The sequence below is a fragment of the Lithobates pipiens genome, unplaced genomic scaffold (assembly GCF_037356315.1).
Source record: "Lithobates pipiens isolate NorthernLeopardFrog02 unplaced genomic scaffold, aLitPip1_a1.2 Scaffold_19, whole genome shotgun sequence".
Taxonomy (NCBI): Eukaryota; Metazoa; Chordata; class Amphibia; order Anura; family Ranidae; genus Lithobates; species Lithobates pipiens.
Window position 1 is genome coordinate 8,651,623 of NW_027507764.1, and position 19,068 is coordinate 8,670,690.

General features: G+C 45.6%; 1 protein-coding gene across 1 annotated transcript in view; it reads right to left on the minus strand.

The window, feature by feature from the left end:
- OPLAH (5-oxoprolinase, ATP-hydrolysing) overlaps positions 1-19,068 on the minus strand; it is an 84,902-nt gene that overhangs the window by 22,950 nt on the left and 42,884 nt on the right. The window contains 10 exon segments of the mRNA XM_077490490.1: positions 588-762; positions 2,906-3,007; positions 7,869-8,029; positions 8,121-8,272; positions 9,220-9,332; positions 9,442-9,580; positions 10,791-10,928; positions 14,078-14,248; positions 15,270-15,382; positions 18,114-18,379. Of these exon segments, the coding sequence (XP_077346616.1) occupies positions 588-762; positions 2,906-3,007; positions 7,869-8,029; positions 8,121-8,272; positions 9,220-9,332; positions 9,442-9,580; positions 10,791-10,928; positions 14,078-14,248; positions 15,270-15,382; positions 18,114-18,379 (1,530 nt within the window).

A 19,068-nucleotide genomic window follows, 5' to 3' on the forward strand; every position in this document is an offset into this window, starting at 1 on the left:
ACCGGGGGGGAGGGAAAACGGCTAATTGGGCTCCAATTTGGACATTTTCACTTAGGGGTGTACTGACTTTTGTTGCCAGCGGTTTAGACATTAATGGCTGTGTGTTGAGTTATTTTGAGGGGGCAGGAAATTTACACTGTTATACAAGCTGTACACTCACTACTTTACATTGTAGACAAGTGTCATTTCTTCAGTGTTGTCACATGAAAAGAGGGAAGAAAAGTGGTACAAAAATGTGACTGAAGGGTGTACTTACTTTTGTGAGATATATAGAGATAGATATATAGATAGATACTGATATGTATCTATATATCTATATCTCTATATCTATATCTATATCTCTATATCTATATCATGTTAGATATACACACACATATACACACATATACACACATATATATATATATATACACACACACACACACACACACTACATGAACACACGCTGAGCTGCCAGGAGATATTGGGGGTTGTAGGTGGAAGGTAACATTTTGCCCAGTCCAGCAGGCAATTTCTCCTACTATATCACCTCCACCTCCCAATATGCCTTCATGCCCCGTGGTTCTCTGGCATCGCATCCTTCTGACCTTTTTCTTGGAACTGTCCCTCCTTCACCAGCTTAAAGGAAATGAACACGGCTCCCTCCTCCTTCAGGGACTTGGAATGCGGTGGCATAGAACCTGGCGTGATCCCACCAATGTCAGCGTGGTGCCCGCGAGAGGCCACAAAGAACACCGCGCGGGGAGTTTCAGGCCGGAACACCTGGGCATAGGAAGGGACAATGAGATGATTATGACAATGTGGCATTGTGCTGGGAACGGGGGGGGGGGGGGGGGGGTAAAAAAGCTGGAAGTTTACAAGGCGGCCACATTTCTTCATATCTTGTCTGAGAAATGATCCCAATTGAAGAAAAGTGAGAAATCTCAGGGGATTCTGGGGCGGGATCGTCTTTGGTTGCTGATGACATCATTGCCTGTAGCGCATCAGGCGATAATGAAGTGACAGAGACCCTGCGTTTCCCCACTTCAGCCCCGGGAGGATTTACCCCCCCCCCCTTCCTGACCAGAGCACTTTTTGCGATTCGGCGCTGCTGTGTCGCTTTAACTGACAATTGCGCGGCCGTGTGACGTTGCACCCAAACAAAATTGACGTCCCCCCCCCCCACAAATAGAGCTTTTCTTTTGGTGGTATTTGATCACCTCTGCGGTTTTTATTTTTTGCGCTATAAACAAAAATTAGAGCGTCAATTTTGAAAAAAAAAAAAAGCAATATTTGTAACTTTCTCCTATAAATAAAAATCCCCCAAAAAATATATATATAAAAAAAATTCCTTTCTCAGTTTAGGCCGTATTCTTCCACATATTTTTGGTAAAAAAAAAATTGCAATAAGCGTATATTGATTGGCTTGCGCAAAAGTTATAGCATCTACAAAATAGGGGATAGATTTTTGCCATTTTTTTTTTTTGTTTTTTGTTTTAGTAATGGCGGCGATCTGATATTTTTATCATAACTGCGACATTACGGCGGACACATCGGACACCTTTGACACTATTTTGGGACCATTGACATTTATACAGCGATCAGTGCTATAAAAATGCACCGATTCCTGTGTAAATGTCACTGGCAGGGAAGGGGTTAACCGTGTCCTGGGGAGTGATTCTAACTGTGGGGGGGGGGGGGTTGCCTCACTAGAACATGAGAGATCACTGCTCCTGATGACAGGGAGCAGTGACCTCTGTCATGTTGCTAGGCAGAACAGGGAAATGCCTTGTTCCCATGGATATTGAGTCCACGGGAACCGTGGGCACGGTCAGGGAGTATGCGGGAGGCGAGCGCGCCGCGCCGGCGGTGCGCATGCCCACAATTCCGCGATTTAAAGGGGACATACCTGTGTGCCCATTTGCCCAGCTGTGCCATTGTGCCGACATATATCGTGGTACGCTGGTCGGCGAGTGGTTAAGGAAGCCTAGCATGTGACTTGAGCCCCTTTCACACTGAGGCGGTTCTCAGGCGCTACAAATAGCGCCTGTGCAGCGCCTGAAAAAAACGGCCCCTTTCACTCCAGTGTGAAAGCCGGAGGGCTTTCACACTGGAGCGGTGCGCTAGCAGGATGGTGAAAAAAGTCCTGCTAGCCGCATCTTTGGAGCGGTGAAGGAGCGGTGTATTCACCGCTCCTAAACCGCTCCTACCCATTGCAATCAAATGGGACAGCGCGGCTATACCCCCGGCAAAGTGGCGCTTTGCGGGCGGTTTAACCCTTTTTCGGCTGCTAGCAGGGGTTAAAACTGCCCCGCTAGCAGCCGCATACCGCCGCTAAAATGCTGGTTAAACACCGCTAAAAATAGCGTCACTTTACCGCCGACGCCCGCACCGCCCCAGTGTGAAAGGGGCCTTAGTGATAGTTAAAAAGATACATTTTTGTTAAATTTAGAACATTGTATTTTTTTTTTTAACCTTCAGATACTTCCATGTTCTGCTGAAAGTGGAAATATTTCAGTGTGATGTAAGGGAGGGTGGGGGGAGGGTGGAGGACTCTTGATGATTGGGGCATTCATGACATCTGATGTAAGGGGGCGCTCTGGATATCTAGTCTTACAGATAAAGGACCCGTGAAGATAGCACAGGTATGGGGTCCTGAAATCTCACTTATGTGTGGGAAACCCCCCACCCGGCCCCACCCCCCTATGCGCAGATGTGCTGAAACTCTCTGCCAAGTCCCCAAAAATTTGCCAGAGACCTTTGATGCATCTGCACCCACGCCAGAATTTTAAAGATGGGGGGTGGTGTCAAATTTTGGGGGTTCCTCTTTAAAGTCAGTTTTTAGTGTATTTTTTACAGGATTTGCTCTTTGACACCCAGACCTCAACCACTTCCTCCAGTCTGATGAAATGGGACGAGCACTTACCGGTGTAATGACAGTGAGGTCAGGTAAGTGGCTTCCTCCAGCACACGGGTGATTGCTTAGAAGGACATCCCCTTCCTTCAGGTCATCCTGCAGGCTTCTAATCTGTGACATAGAAGAGGAAAACCCACAAAAATAAAAAAATAAATGTAAAAATGCCATTTAAACATGAATTTATATTATTAAGAGAAATGATCACCCAAAGCGCAAACCTTGGAGAAGAGATCAGACAAGAATCTATCTAGACTCTAATTGTATCTGACGGTTACCGTATTAAACAAACACAGTGCTGTCTGCCCACCCCAACCAGGGAACGTCTGACACGTTCAACAAATATTGAATATAAAGGTTATGGCGCTAAACCCAATTAGTGATTTATTAAATTGGCCTATCGCCACAAACTAGTGTTATTAGGAAAGCACTATGTGCAATTAAAGTGCAAATGCTTCCTAGACAATGTAATCAATATTAAATAAACATATGTGTCCCATAAAATTCCAAACCAATATTAAGTCATCATATACGTGTCAACATTTTGTGAATAAAACCAAAAAAATTATAAACATTCATTTTAAGGTCATTGCAGGTATATCAAAAGATATAAAATAATATAAAAGTTCCTTCAAACAACCTAGAAAGTATTACTGGTGTCCTTCAGTATTCTCTTTCAGAAGAACTGTGCAAAAAAGGTACAAAGAAAGTGCAAAAAAGGGGGTCCAAAAACCTAATTCAGCCAAAGTCGCATATAGACGCATGTATGTCCAATACGTGTCCAATGTTAATATTTGGCTGATGGTACTGTCACCATAGACTAATGCTGTAATCAAATACGTAAAAACAGTGGGGAACGTTTCATTCGCTAGTGCAAACAGTGCTGGGTCTTCAAACAGAAACCTCCATCCCCGGTGCGCCACTCAGTGCTGTAATATGTAAATGCTCTCACCAGAATCAATGCCCCTTATCAGTGGCATAACTAGAACCTTCAGGGCCCCGATGCAAGAAACCATGAAGGGCCCCCCTGAACCCCAGCCAGGGCCCTTCCCTCCGAGTCCGGCGGTGGAACTCCAGGGCGTGGTCACAGGTATGACCTTTGTGAGTTCTGTAGTTCCACCACTGGCATCAGTAGTTTTTTTTATTATTTTATTTTTTATTTTTAGGTGCCCCGTTGGCAGGATGGGGTCCCCGTCCCCAGAAGAGATGAGGTCCTTTTCTCCAGGGCAGATTAAGTTACTGCCCCCAGGTGAGAAGGGGTCCCTGTCCCCAGGGGGAGATGGAGGGGGTAAGTAATGGTGTGTGGGGGATGGGGTCCTCTCACTCACCATGACCAAGCTGTAGGCCGCGCACTCATCCATGTTGGCCTGGGCTCCATCCAGTGTGCTGAACGGGTGATCAGCATATTTAGAGGGGGCTGCATGGGCCCCCTGCAGCACAGGGCCCAGTTGCGGTCGCGACTGCTGCACCCCCTATAGTTACGCCCCTGCCCCTTATGGGGCTAGATGGACCTTCACAATGTAAGCCACTGTGTCGCTCTCTGGCTGCTGCTGGTGCACTGGGTGAGGTCTCCTTGTTCCGTTCGTATACTTTCCAACGTTAGTTATACATGAGGAAAGACACATCCATAGTGTAATACGTTTAAAACCAAATAGTTCGTTTATTTATATTTAAAACTACTCACATTTAGTGTTAAAAGCATATGCATATGAAAAAAACTCCGCCGTTCGTTTCTATCCGTGCACGCAGCGTGGCCACGTTGCGTGCACGGATAGAAACGAACGGCGGAGTTTTTTTCATATGCACATGCTTTTAACACCCAGTGCACCAGCAGCAGACAGAGAGCCACACAGTGGCTTACATTGTGAATGTCCATCTAGCCCCATAAGGGGCATTGATTCTGGTGAGAGCATTTACATATTACAGCACTGAGTGGCGCACCGGGGATGGAGGTTTCTGTTTGAAGACCCAGCACTGTTTGCACTAGCGAATGAAACGTTCCCCACTGTTTTTACGTATTTGATTACAGCATTAGTCTATGGTGACAGTACCATCAGCCAAATATTAACATTGGACACGTATTGGACATACATGCGTCTATATGCGACTTTGGCTGAATTAGGTTTTTGGACCCCCTTTTTTGCACTTTCTTTGTACCTTTTTTGCACAGTTCTTCTGAAAGAGAATACTGAAGGACACCAGTAATACTTTCTAGGTTGTTTGAAGGAACTTTTATATTATTTTATATCTTTTGATATACCTGCAATGACCTTAAAATGAATGTTTATAATTTTTTGGGTTTTATTCACAAAATGTTGACACGTATATGATGACTTAATATTGGTTTGGAATTTTATGGGACACATATGTTTATTTAATATTGATTACATTGTCTAGGAAGCATTTGCACTTTAATTGCACATAGTGCTTTCCTAATAACACTAGTTTGTGGCGATAGGCCAACTTAATAAATCACTAATTGGGTTTAGCGCCATAACCTTTATATTCAATACTTTAAAAACTTCCCTCCCCTCCCTGTTAAGGAAGTGAGGGCTCCAGGTAAAGGCAGCTCTAACCCTGTACATTTGATCCACACATTTCATCACATTGGAGTTTTCTATTTCTATTTTTATATAATTAGTATTCTTTCCATAGCGCGACTTTATTCACTTATTTACGTTCAACAAATACTTCTGCCTGTCAAACAGTCTGTTTTTAAGATAAAAAAAGGTTTTGTGTGTAGCAGCCTCCCCAGCACCCCCTAATTACTTATCTGAGCCCCTTCTCTCCCCAGCAATGTACACGAGTGTCTTAGCTGTCCCAGACACTCTTCCCAATTGGCTGAGACACAGCAGCGGCGCCATGGGCTCCCTCAGCTGTCAAACAAAATCAGTCAGCCAATCAGGGGAGAGAAGGGGTGGGGCCGGGTCGGGCTCTGTGTCTGAATGGATACACGGAGCTCTGACTTGGCTCGGGTGCCCCCATGGAAAGCTGCTGGCTGAGGGGGAACTCACCAGAGGGAGGGACCAGAGAAGAGGAGGACCCTGGCTGCTCTGTGCAAAACCAACTGCACAGAGGAGGTAAGTATAACTTGTTTGTTATTTTTAGGGGGGGGAAAAAACACAAAAACAAAGAATGAGCCTTTAAAATAATTTTAAGTGAAAAAAATGCCAGTGTAGCACCCTCCTAGTGTAGTGTAGGCTGCCAGGAAAATTTAGTTAACTCCACTGTAATAAAAAAAAGAGCAGGGGGTTGATTGTATAGGGCTTCTCGGTGATTCACAGGCTGATGCTCTGGTACTTCCTCCTGTCTTCTAGAGGATTCTAGAAACATAGTAGAAGACAAATAGGCAACCTGAATATTTATGGGACTCTCCAGCCAATCCCTGGGGAGGTGTGCCCAGAAGGTGGTGAGAGAGCCCATAAGTAGTCTGAAGCCTGAGCAGCAGAGTGCAATGTTCCCGAGTCCAGTCATGCTAGAGGAGACCCCTGTGCAGGGGCTCGTCCCCCGGGGCAGAAGTCTTGAAGGAAGCTATCAGGAAGACACATAGGTCCCAACTAGGCTTAGCTGATCCAGGGAGATCAAGTGGGGTCTGGAGAAGCTCACTGTAGAGAGCCAGTAGGAAGTTTTGGGAGGGAGCCCATCTGTCCTATGGTGGTGCGAGTCTACATGAGTCAGGTGGATATCAGCAGGAGACAACTAATGACCTTGTGTGAATAGATGACCCCAGTGCTGAAGAATAGTGACTGTGTGTATCATCTTTTAAACTCTAGAAGGAGTTCAGGTCACTATCAGCATAGAGATCCTGCCGGACATTCTTTTTTTTGTGCACAGTGCAACCAGAAGTTGAGGAGTCCTCAAGTTGTTCAGTTCCACAGTTTCAGGGTATCCCACGCTCCCAATAAGAACCCAAAAATAACTTTTTTTTGGAGCCAGTGGAAGAGTGCCAAAAATGCTTGTTGGGTAGGTGCAGTGTGGTGCAGCAGGCAGTAAACACAGAGTCCCGTGTTGCCAAGAATATTGTAACAGCCAAATCAACAATACAAAAAGAGCCTGGCGGGAAACATACAACTGAGCAGCAAATAATCAGCAGACAGAAGACTTCAGGATGCCGACAGCATCTGCCACAAGGTTTCCTGAAGAGGTAGGTGAAGGGCCTGCTCTTTCCCTACTCCACTGGAACCTTTCCTAATCGCTTCCACGGTCCTTGGCAGATGGGGTTCCTGTCCACTGACTAAAAAAGTAAGCCAAGCCTGGGAGCCAGGGTCCTAAATAGACTCTGGCTGACCCAAGATGGCCACCAAAGTCATATGGGGTGCCACCATCCCATGGGATAGCTGCCTCCCCGTGAACGGAGGAAGCCATAAAGGAACCAAGTCCCTCCCAACTTCCTCCCCCATCTGGATTGCCGCTGCAGTGGAGAATAAAGACCGCGCCTGCCTACATGCTGTGTACTCTAAAGCCCTATACACACTATCATATTTTCTGCTGAGTTTTTCCTTCAGGTCTACCAAAACCATGTAGTGCAAGGGCCTGCTTGATTGCATACAAATTGAAACTCCTAAGGTTTAACCTCAAATTATATGGTTTTGGTAAATGTGAAGGAAAAACTCAGCAGAAAAACTGATAGTGTGTATGGGGCTTAAGGCAGTGGTCATCAACCCTGTCCTCAAGGCCCACTAACAGGCCAGGTTTTATGTATTACTTGGGGGAGATGCAGACTAGAATACGGCAATCACTGAGCAGCAAATGATCTCCCCTGTGATGTATTTCAGTTATCTTGCAAACCTGGCCTGTTAATGGGCCCCGAGGACAGGGTTGATGACCACTGCTCTAAGGGTGGAAAAAATAGGACTTAATTCCCCAGCGGCTCATTTGGGGATGTGTTTCACCAAGAATATGTAAGAACAGGTATTTAGTAACCATTTACTATAGGGACAAAGTCAATATAAAAGCTGAGAGAGAGTGTTCAAACCTGGAACTGAACCGTCTCCTGCATGGCTCCCAGGTGGACAGGAATATGGGGGGCATTGGACACCAGACCCCCGTCAGGGCCGAATAGAGCACAGGAAAAGTCCAGACGTTCCTTGATGTTGGTGGAAATGGCCGTCCGCTGCAGGATACGACCCATTTGTTCTGTCGAAAAAGAGATTGAACAACATTTTTCTAATGATACAACATATCCTAATATAAGATTTATAAAGCAGGAGGTGAGGTGATGGACAACCTGCGATGCTCATGAAGCGGTGAGAGAAGATGGACAGCTGGATGGTGTCCAGTTCTGTGCCAATCGTCTGATGTTTCCCACTTCCCACTGTGATCCGGACGTCCCCGTATTCCGTGATGGAAGCCGTGCAGTCTGGTTCCACCAGGATGGTGCTACAAATGACCGACAAAGAGAGCACAACACCCTTTATTCCAACTATAGATTAATGCAAAGCAGAATTCCCAGAAGATATATAAAAAAAACACAAATCCTTGTAGTGGAGCCTCCTTCCAGTGTAATGTACGCTGCTAGGTAACTTTATTGGCTCCTTTGTAATCAGAGGAGCAGGAGTTGATTGTTTGGCGCTGATAAGTGTCTCAGCGGCTGCTGCTCCAATTACATCCCCCTGTCTTCTAGAATTATAGTGGGAGGAAGGACAGGGTAGCCAGCCTGAATATTGATGGACTCCAGTATATTCCTGTGGGGAGGGAAGGGGGTGTCCAGTAGGTGGATGGAGAGCCCTTAAATATTCCTTCGATCAAGTCGGGCCTGGAGAAGCTCACTGGAGAGAGCCAGGAGGACGTTGGTGGTGAAGAGTCCAGCTGTCCTATGGTGGTGCGAATCTACATCTCCCTCACTAGGAAGAGCCTGGTGGATATCAGGAGGCAGGAACCAATGCTCATGTTTTTAACCTCCGGAAGGAGTACATGTCACCAGCAGCATAGAGATCCTGTGGGACATTCCTTGTGCACAGTTCAGCCAGAAAGATAAGGAGCCCTGAAGTAAGTTATCAAGTTCTTTAGCTTATTGGGTTATCCTATGCTCCCCTCATCCCCATCCAAGTTCCAATAACCCCCCCCCCCCCCAAAAAAAAGACATCCCTACATTGTTCTTTGAGCCAGGGGAAGAGTGAATAAAATGCTGTATGCCTGGCTATGAGTGCTCAAGAAGGGGGAAATAGGACCAACGGCTCTTTAGCGGGTGTGCTACAGTAGATTTGTCGTTATAAATACTCCTTTAAATGCTAGCAGTGCCTGCCTCCTGCAAGCCTTCTACAGCAGAGCTTAGAAAAGAGATACCATTAAGAAATAAGACCCTTCACAGACAACTTTGGACATACCTGTTCTTATCGATAATGATGGCGGGTCCAGGGATGGTGTGGTCACATGACAACTCCTCCAAGAAGTACACATGGGTGTCCTTATACCCTTCTTCAAAGTAGCATTTAGTTACCTGGGCAGAGGGGACAGGTGATTAGTTGGAGATCATGTTGGAAGCAGAGAGACATAGGTCTTCCACCTTCAAGGATATGAATAATGACTGGCTGCACACATTCACCTACGTTCTCTATACGTGCAGGCTGTCCGCTGGGTTTGATACGGCTCTCACAGCGGATACCGGTACTGCCAGTCCCCCGTACCCAGATGTCATCTACTACAATGGGCCTGGATGGGATGGTAAATCCAAACTCCTTCATGTACCTGGAAAAGCCAATGTCATCATGAATGTTGAAAACGGTTCTTCTTAACATTATGTATACAATGCTTCATCAAAGCAGGACCATCACCCTCCATGTACTAAAGGTCTCCCATCAAAGCAGGACCACCACCCTCCATGTACTAAATGTCTCCCATCAATGCAGGACCACCATCCTCCATGTACTAAAGGTCTCCCATCAAAGCAGGACCACCACCCTCCATGTACTAAAGGTCTCCCATCAATGCAGGACCACCATCCTCCATGTACTAAAGGTCTCCCATCAAAGCAGGACCACCACCCTCCATATACTGAAGATCTCCCATCAAAGCAGGACCACCACCCTCCATGTACTGAAGGTCTCACATCAAAGCAGGACCACCAACCTCCATATATTGACGGTCTCCCCTCAAAGCAGGACCACCACCCTCCATATACCAAAGAAGGTCTCCCCTCAAAACAGGACCACCACCCTCCATATACTGAAGGTATCCCATCCAAGTGAGACCACCACCACCCTCCATATACTGAAGGTCTCCCATCAAAGAGGGACCACTGCCCTACATATACTGAAGGTCTCCTATCAAGCAGGACCACCACTCTCCATGTACTGAAGGTCTCCCATCAAAGAGAGACCACTGCCCTACATATACTGAAGGTCTCCTATCAAGCAGGACCACCACTCTCCATGTACTGAAGGTCTCCCATCAAAGCGTGACCACCACCCTCCATATACTGAAGGTCTTTAATCAAAGCCAGACCACCACCCTCCATGTACCGAAGGTCTCCCATCAAAGCAGGACCACCCCCTACATATACTGAAGGTCTCCCATCAATGGAGGCCCACCACCCACTATATATGCTAAATGTCTGCCAGAGGATCCAGGTTTATTGCCAGAACTCCCCAAATCTGCAGAACTCTGTCTATGCGAGTTTATATAACCTTTCCTGAAATACTCTGCACTGCTGGAGGACTGTGCTCCTTCCACTATAACTGTCCTCCCCTAAAATACTCTGCACTGCTGGAGGACTGTGCTCCTTCCACTATAACTGTCCTCCCCTAAAATACTCTGCACTGCTGGTCAGTGATCATTGGGTACAAAGACACATTCCTCTCCGTCTCCGGAGACACCGTGCCCTGTGAACTTTTATTTTCCTAATCAATGTATTGAAATGCCTCACAATACATCCCTTGATGTTCCCCTGAACTCTTACCTGGCTGTGAAGGCACTCTTGAAGTCCCCGGCATGGCAGGATTCAGGGTTTGCTGGGTATCCCTTCGCTGAACACATGAGGGCGCAGTCCGTACGCTCATAGCGGAGGTGCAGGAATGGCTCCGTATCAATCTGTGATCTTGTAGGAGAATAGTAACATATCTTAATTTTTATACACTCCTTTTGTTTTATTTTTTAAGCAGACCAATGAGCAAAACGAATGAAAAATACATGAGAAGAAAATCTGTCCATCCAACAGGATGGACAATCAACATCCGATTGTCCTAAAACTCTGTGTGCCTGGCTGAAGAGTTGAAGCAAGAGAGGATTCCAGTGGCTTCTATGGGGGGGGGTGGCGCTACAAAATAATATTTTGTTTCCCCTGCAGGACATTTGTATAACCACTTGCCTACCGGGCACTTTCACCCCCTCCCTGCCCAGACTAATTCTCAGCTTTCAGTGCTCTCACACTTTGAATGACAATTACGCGGTCCTGCGACACTGTAACCATGTGAGATTCTCATCATTTTCTTCACACAAATAGAGCTTTCTTGTGGTGATATTTAATCACTGCTGTTCCAAGACTGAAATTTTTAAGAAAAAAAAAAAAAGTTTCTTAGATCCGATCAGTAAATTTACTAAATAAGTAATTTTTCTCCTTCACTAATGTGCGCTGATGAGGCGTCACTGATGGGCACTGATTAGGTGGCACTGATATGCCGCACTTATGGGCACTGATATGCCGCACTTATGTGGCACTGATGAGTACTGATAGGCGGCACTGGTGGGCACTGATGGGTGGCACTAATGGGCAGCACTAACTGGCATCACTAATGGGCACTAATTGCTGGCACTGGAGGGCACTAATTTCTGGCACTGTATTGTAAATCGGGGCACTAATGATCAGTGCCCTGATTACATATCTCGGAGTCCCGTGTCACTGTGAGTCGAGGAGTGCCGATTACTGGCATCTCAGTGTTTGCATGTGACCAGCGGGCACACGAGAGTGGACATTCTGGTACGATGTCATATGACGTCGTACCAGGTGCGGCTCTCGTACCAGGGCTGGTGCTGAATATTTGGGAGGCGGGGCAAACTAACACCACCCCCCGCACAGGAGATGGATGGGGAGGCGGTGATCCCCACCCCCCAGCGGCAATCTGCCCCTCCCCCCTCGTGGGAGACAGACGGGAGGGCAGTAATCATAGGCAGTCAGATGACAAAGATCCGAGGTAGTGCTGCTGATCCAAGGGAAGAAACCGGGGCCATTGTTTCTCCTCCCGGCTGAACAGGAAGTGGGTAACGAGACCCGATTGGCCGCGAGTCCTAAGGATCCCTGGCCAATCAGGTCTCAGGGCCAACTTCTTGATTGGCCGGGAGGAGAATCAGGAAGACAATTATTAATTCACTATTGTCATGTAGCAACCATAACTCTTTGTAGGGCGGCCTTGACTTAATGGGCTTACCGGTTACCTCCGCTTGGCTTGGTCTTCCACGTCTAGGGGTTCCCAGGGTTGATACCCAACAACTTTGGATGCTGATACCAATAAAGTCCTTTTGAAAGGTTTTATTTTGCAGTGATAACATCCAATGACACAGTCTCTTATAGGAGCAGAGGGCAAGGGTGAAGAACTCAGGTACCTTGAACCACAGATATAATAAAGTCTCTAATTCCATCCAGAGAGTAGCTGCTCACAGCTGGGCACTTCAAGGCTGAACAGATCTCTAGCCAGAGATCATGGCAGTCAGCACATTGATTCAAAACTTGAAACAATCCTATGAATGTGCACGAGTTGTAACCAATAGTGAACAGGAACCTTTTTCCTCAGTACCTGGAACGTTCTCTGTCTCCTCAAAGTGGTTGTAAACCCTTACAAACCACATTGACCTACAGGTAAGCTTAGATTAAGGCTTACCTGTAGGCCCAAGAAATAGCTCCTAAACCTACACGGTTTAGGAGATATTTGCCGAAAGACAGGCACGGCTGAGCGCGCCACTGTCAGCGGCGATATGCTGCGAGTGGTGGCTCCCGTGCGCATGCACAGGAGTGACGTCATGGTGGCTTTGCTGAATGACAGCGGCGGAGCAGCGAGACCCACCGAGAAGATGGATGCGCCGGACTACAGGGGACAGCGGTGACTTCGCTGGCTCCTGTATCAGGTAAGTGACACATAATGGACTACTATGCGATGCGATGCGATGCACAGTAATCCATTATGCTTTACCTTTGCAGGGAATGAAAGAGGAAGTAACACCCATCAGGGTTTATTTCCTCTTTAATAGTACTGGAAAAAGCGTGGATTCGTCAATGTCCTTCCCAACTCAGTAATCAGGCACTTCTCAGGATGCCACTTGCCGGCCCTCCTCTGAAGAGTCCTCCCCCGGTCACTTCCATGAGCTGCGGTGTCCCTCCAAACCGAGAGCACACCCGGACACCTTGAATCCTCCCTCAGTTACTGCGCCTCGGACCAGCCGGTTCCGAGACTCGGGAACAGACGTATCCCTACCCCACACCAGGCGGGTCTATTGGGGGTAACTAACAGGAACATGTTGCGGGATGTCGAACACCCCGTGACCAGGACCCCTCGGGGGGGCTACCCCGGTCCTGGAACCAGAACAGACCACACAAGCCTCACAAACTCCTCTCTCTAAACACGTGACCCCCAACATCATAAGTACCCCTTCCCAGACTCCTCAGCGAGGCCCGACACCCACTGATTGGTTTCCGAGAAGGCTGATACCCAAAACGTCCAACCAGGCCTGGTTCTGGCTTGTCATGTGCCTCTCACCACACACATGACCAGGCAGAACTTCTATCACAGCCTGGCCAGACTGATGTCAAAGTCAACCTACATAATTAAGTCTCAGAAGCCCATTACTGTTCTGAGGCAAAAACTAAATTTACACATGAATGACACTTTGGCCAAAATGTCATCCGCTACAGTCACACAACTGGGTGGGTTCAGGGCTCATTGCTCTGCGCCCCCGCGCCCACCCTTTTTTAAAGCCAATTAGAGCCTCAGGCTCTCATCATGTGCTTAAAAAAAAAAAGGGGGGGGGAAGAAAGAAGAACCCCCACTGGAACCCATGCGTCCGGCATGTAGATTAGGGGCCCGGCACATGGATTAGGGGGCCGGCGCCCCTTATGGACGGGCCACCACTGAATTAGGCTCAAGCTATTTAAAGAGCTTCAAACCCTCAACATTCTTCAATGTCTGGATATAGGAAGGACACACAACCAGAACAAATCAGAAGATGGGGGGGAAAAAGGGACGATCGATCTCTCACCTGTGAAATCCCTGTTGCTGGAGAGCCTCAATACACTGCTGCTCTAGAGCAGAGATACGTTCCTCCAGGAGAGGGAAGGAGTCTTTGCTGTACAGCACAGAGCACGGCTCCTGAGCCTCATGTACCACGTCTGCCAGAGCCATGCCGAACGCCGACAGGATTCCACCGTACCTAGATAGGTAGATTGGTAAGAATTGAATGTGTATCTATAGTCACACAATATACAATCCCATTTCACATTGTATTCCCGTTATCTCCAGCCTCCTCCTATTACTTAGGACCGGACACTGTCCAAAAATGTGTTCGTTTTCATCTCACTTTTTTTTTTTTGTTTTTTTCGGAAATTCGAACATTTTAAAAAGAACAAAAATCTGAAAATCCAAAAATTTTAAACAACTATTAAATTATAGGTATTGTAATTTCCCTTCAAATTTGTCTGTTAGCGAACATAACGAATACAAAATTTATCCGAAGTTACGAATTTTTCAAAATAAAGAATGCCGCATCTAAACAAATGGAACAGAACAAATTAATAATAATAAATAATAATAAAAACATTATTATTATTTATTAATTCATTCAGTTCCATTTGTTTAGATGCGGCATTCTTTATTTTGAATAATTTGTAACTTTGGATAAATTTGTATTCGTTACGTTTACTAACAGGTAAATTGGAAAAGAAATTCCAACACCTATCATTTAATAGTTCTTATTCTTTCTAATTTTAATTTCTTATTTTCGTATTTTCGAATTTACTAATTTTCGAATTGCGCTCATAACGTTGACCCGAAAAGGAAAAAAAAAAAAAAAAAAAGAAAAAACACCATAAAAAAATGAATGAAAGGAAAAACAAAAATTTTCAGGGGTGCACATGTCTAGTAACTAATTAGGGGGGAGGGGGAGGGAACTGCACACTGGCCGGGACCTGCTGACAAAATCCCCATGTGTTCAATCACAGCGGGAGGGGCGGGAGAGGGCGGGCGTGCACGCCCCCCCCCCCCCCGGATACTGTAAACAGGCAACGACATACAGATACAAATCGCTGCGCCTGTAGGAGCCGCCCATCCGTAGTACAATGCAGACGGCCAGTTCTAAAAGAGGGTTAAAAAAAAAATGGTCTAAAGAACACAATTTCATTCTGAAAAAACAAAAAATAAAAAAAAACGAAGAAAAAAAAAAAATCAGGACTTACTTGTGAATAAAGACGGTTTTCATTCCCAATGAGCGGGCGATGGCACAAGCATGCTGACCTCCTGCACCACCAAAACACGCCAACACATGACGAGACGTGTCATGGCCTTTCGCCTGTGAAGATTAAAATAAAAAAATAAATAATCATAGAAAAACTGTGGAAGAAATTGAAGTCTATCCAAAGCCAAACGTTTTAATCTTTTTTTTTTTTTTTTTAATCGGGCAGGGAATATGTAAAACCCGTCAGGCTTTTTGTTTTGCTATCCATGTCCCATTGGAGAGATTTCCCTCCCCTCCCAGTCCATGAAATGATCTTAAATCTCTCCAGAGTGAGGACACGCCCTCTAAGCCCTTGTACACACGGTCGGACATTCTGATGGAAAATGTCTGACCGGACTGCGTTGTCAGATAATCCGACTGTGTGTGTGAGCTTCATCGGACTTTTTCCGTCGGAATATCCGACCAACAAAGTTTGAGAGCTGGATATAAAAATTACCCGACAACATGATCCGATCGTTTGTAGAGAATTCCGATCGGACAAAGTGCCACGCATGCTCAGATCAAATTCCTAGACCAAAGCTATTGGCTACTAGCCTGAACGTAGTCCCGTTGTAACAAAATAATGTCATCACGTTACGTACGATCGGATTTTCCGACAACTTTGTCCGACAGTGTGTATGCAACACAAGTTTTGGACAAAATCCATCGGACTTTGTTGTCGGAATGTCCCACCGTGTGTACAAGGGCTTACACAGTTGTTCCCATTGGAAGATATCCTTTGTATTCATATCTATTCTATACCACTTGAAAAACAGGAATTTTCTGGCACTTTTGTAACAACCTGCTTTTTCTTTTTTTTTTTTAAACACAAAAAAAAAAAAAAAAAAAAATTTACTTAGAACCCCTTATTATTATATGTATTTTTTAAAACCGAGGCCCTAAAGAATGAATGGGTGGGTTTTGCAATTTTTGCGTCACATGCTATTTGCACAGTGGTCTTTCAAATGCAATTTTTTTTTTTTTTGTGGAAAAAAATACACTTTTTTTGCATTATTTTTCAAAAAAGTGCATTTTTTTTCCCAAAAAACAAAAACAAAAAAATAAAATAAAAATAATAAAACACCCACTACATAACCCAATTTTTTATAAATTATAAAAGATGATGTTACGCCGAGTAAATAGATCCCGAAAATGTCACGCTTTTAAAATTACATACGCCCATGCATTGGTGACAAACGACGTACATTTTACTAGACATGCACTGCCGAAATTGTTTTTTTTTCCCAGGTCATTCCTTATGATCGAAATTCGTTAATCCGGAAATTTGAAAATGACAAAAATCAAAAAGCCGAAAATAAGAAAAGAAAAATGCGAAAATTCGAAAGAACGAAAATCCGAAAGAATTACCGAATAACAACTATTAAATTATAGGTATTGGAATTTCCCTTCAAATTTGGCTGTTAGTGAATGTAACAAATACTAATTTATCCGAAGTTACGAATTATCTGAAGTAACGAATGCTGCATCTAAACAAATGGAACGGATCGAATAATAATTTATTTTTATTTTTTAATAATAATAATAATAATGAAAACTTTATTTATTATTAATTCGATTTGTTCCATTTGTTTAGATACGGCATTCGTTATTTTGGATAATTCGTAACTTTGGATAAATTCTTATTACGAATATAAAATTTATTCCGAAGTTATGAATTATGCGAAATCACGAATGCCACTTCGAAACAAATGGAACAGAATGAATTAATAATAATACGTTTTTATTATTAATATTATTATTATTGTTACATTCCATTTGTTTAGATGCGACATTCGTTATTTCGGATAATTCGTAACAATTTGTTTCAAAGATGACTGTAAGGCTGCTTTCACACTGCAGCGGGAGCGGCGTCGGCGGTAAAGTGCCGCTATTTTTAGCGGCGCTTTACCGTCGTTTTAGCGGCGGTGTGCGGGCTCTAGCGGGGTGGTTTTAACCCCCGCTAGCGGCCGAAAAGGGGTTAAACCCGCCCGCAAAGCGCCGCTGTAGCGGCGCTTTGCCGGCGGTATTGCCACGGTGTCCCATTGATTTCAATGGGTAGGAGCGGTTTAGGAGCGGTGAATACACCGCTCCTTCACCGCTGCAAAGATGCGGCTAGCAGGACTTTTTTCACCGTCCTGCCAGCGCATCGCTCCAGTGTGAAAGCCCTCCGGCTTTCACACTGGAGTTAAAGGGGTCGGTTTTTTTCAGGCGTTACACAGGCGCTATTTTTAGCGCTGTAACGCCTGAATACCGCCCCAGTGTGAAAGCAGCCTTAGAGAATGTAACGAATACGAATTTATCCGAAGTTACAAATTATCCGAAATAACGAATTCCGCATCTAAACAAATGGAATGTAACAATATTAAGAATAAAAATGTATCATTAATTCATTCCGTTCCATTTGTTTGGATGTGGCATTTGTTATTTCACATGGCGCCGTTGACATCCGGGGTAAACTGGAAGTCATGTCATCGCTTCTAGACTACTATACCAAACAGCCGATCAAAGCCAACTCCGCCTTTGTCTGGCTATGGTCTCTCCCGATGAAACAGGAGGAGACCTGAGCATGCCGCGGAAGGCAGTGACAATGGTAACCAAGACAGACAAAGATGGCGGAACTCCCTAGAAGAGACAAAGACAGCAATGCGATTTTAGGCAAGGTTCTCGTCCTTTCCAAAAACTTCATCCAAAATCTTATTTTAAAAAGTTTAGATACACTTTAAAAGTTAAACAAGTAAATGGATCAGGTAATCATTTTTAACTTGCACGTGGAAAAGGCCATAGCTTACTAAAAGGCAATCTCTACCTGAGTAAGTGATCTGATTGGCCGACACATGGCCTCGTTGGCCACCCTGATGAAGCCCATGGCCACTTCCTCTTCGCTGAGGGCCGCTCCTCCACCTGGACGGCTGTGCTGAAACTGGTTAATCTCGGCAGTCAGTTGCTGGAATTTCTGGGTTGTCTCTTCTTTGGAGAGAGGTTGGTCCTCTGAGGGGCCGAAGATCCGAGGAAAGTAGTCGGGCATTAAGCGGCCCAGGCAGAGGTTGGCATCCGTCACGGTAAGGGGTCCCCCTGGGAACCAAATAATGAGAGGGTTTACATCAGGGGGTCTTAAACTGGTGGCCCACCAGCTGTTGCGAAACTAAAAGTCCCATCGTGCATCTGCCTGTGGGAGTCATGCTTGTAACTGTCAGCCTTGCAATGCCTCATGGGACTTGTAGTTTGGCAACAGCTAGGAGGGGCACCAGATGGAGACCCCTGGTTGACATCATACTACAGGCTGCAAAACTCTGCATGCCCTCACAGCAAATCCTTCCTGCCACTAGATGTCCTCAGTCTTGCTGGCTGCCCAAAGTCAACCAATCTGGAACACTAAGGACATTCCTTGTGGGTGCAGGGTGTCTTGCAAGACACAGCCATGGCTCCGTTCTATCTCTCCACTGCCGGGCCATGGAGCTCACAGGCAGCATTAACCCGCTGCTGCGCGAAGCTCAGCGCCATTGTCAGCAGAGGCGGCTGTTTAATTAGGGAGTCGTGAGGCCCCTGTGAGTGCAAGGCCTTAGGTGACCGTCTAATTTGCCTAATTAGAGATCCGCCTCTGCTTGGACCAGCCCCTTTAGGGGAAATCAATATGGCACCCTATACTCACAGTGTAATGATGCAGAGAGGGTCAACGCCATCTCTTCATCAATGTGGACTGGTCAATGACAGAAAAGAAAGAACAAGAAAAAAAAAAAAGAATACAACCTGCGGCGGTGGGA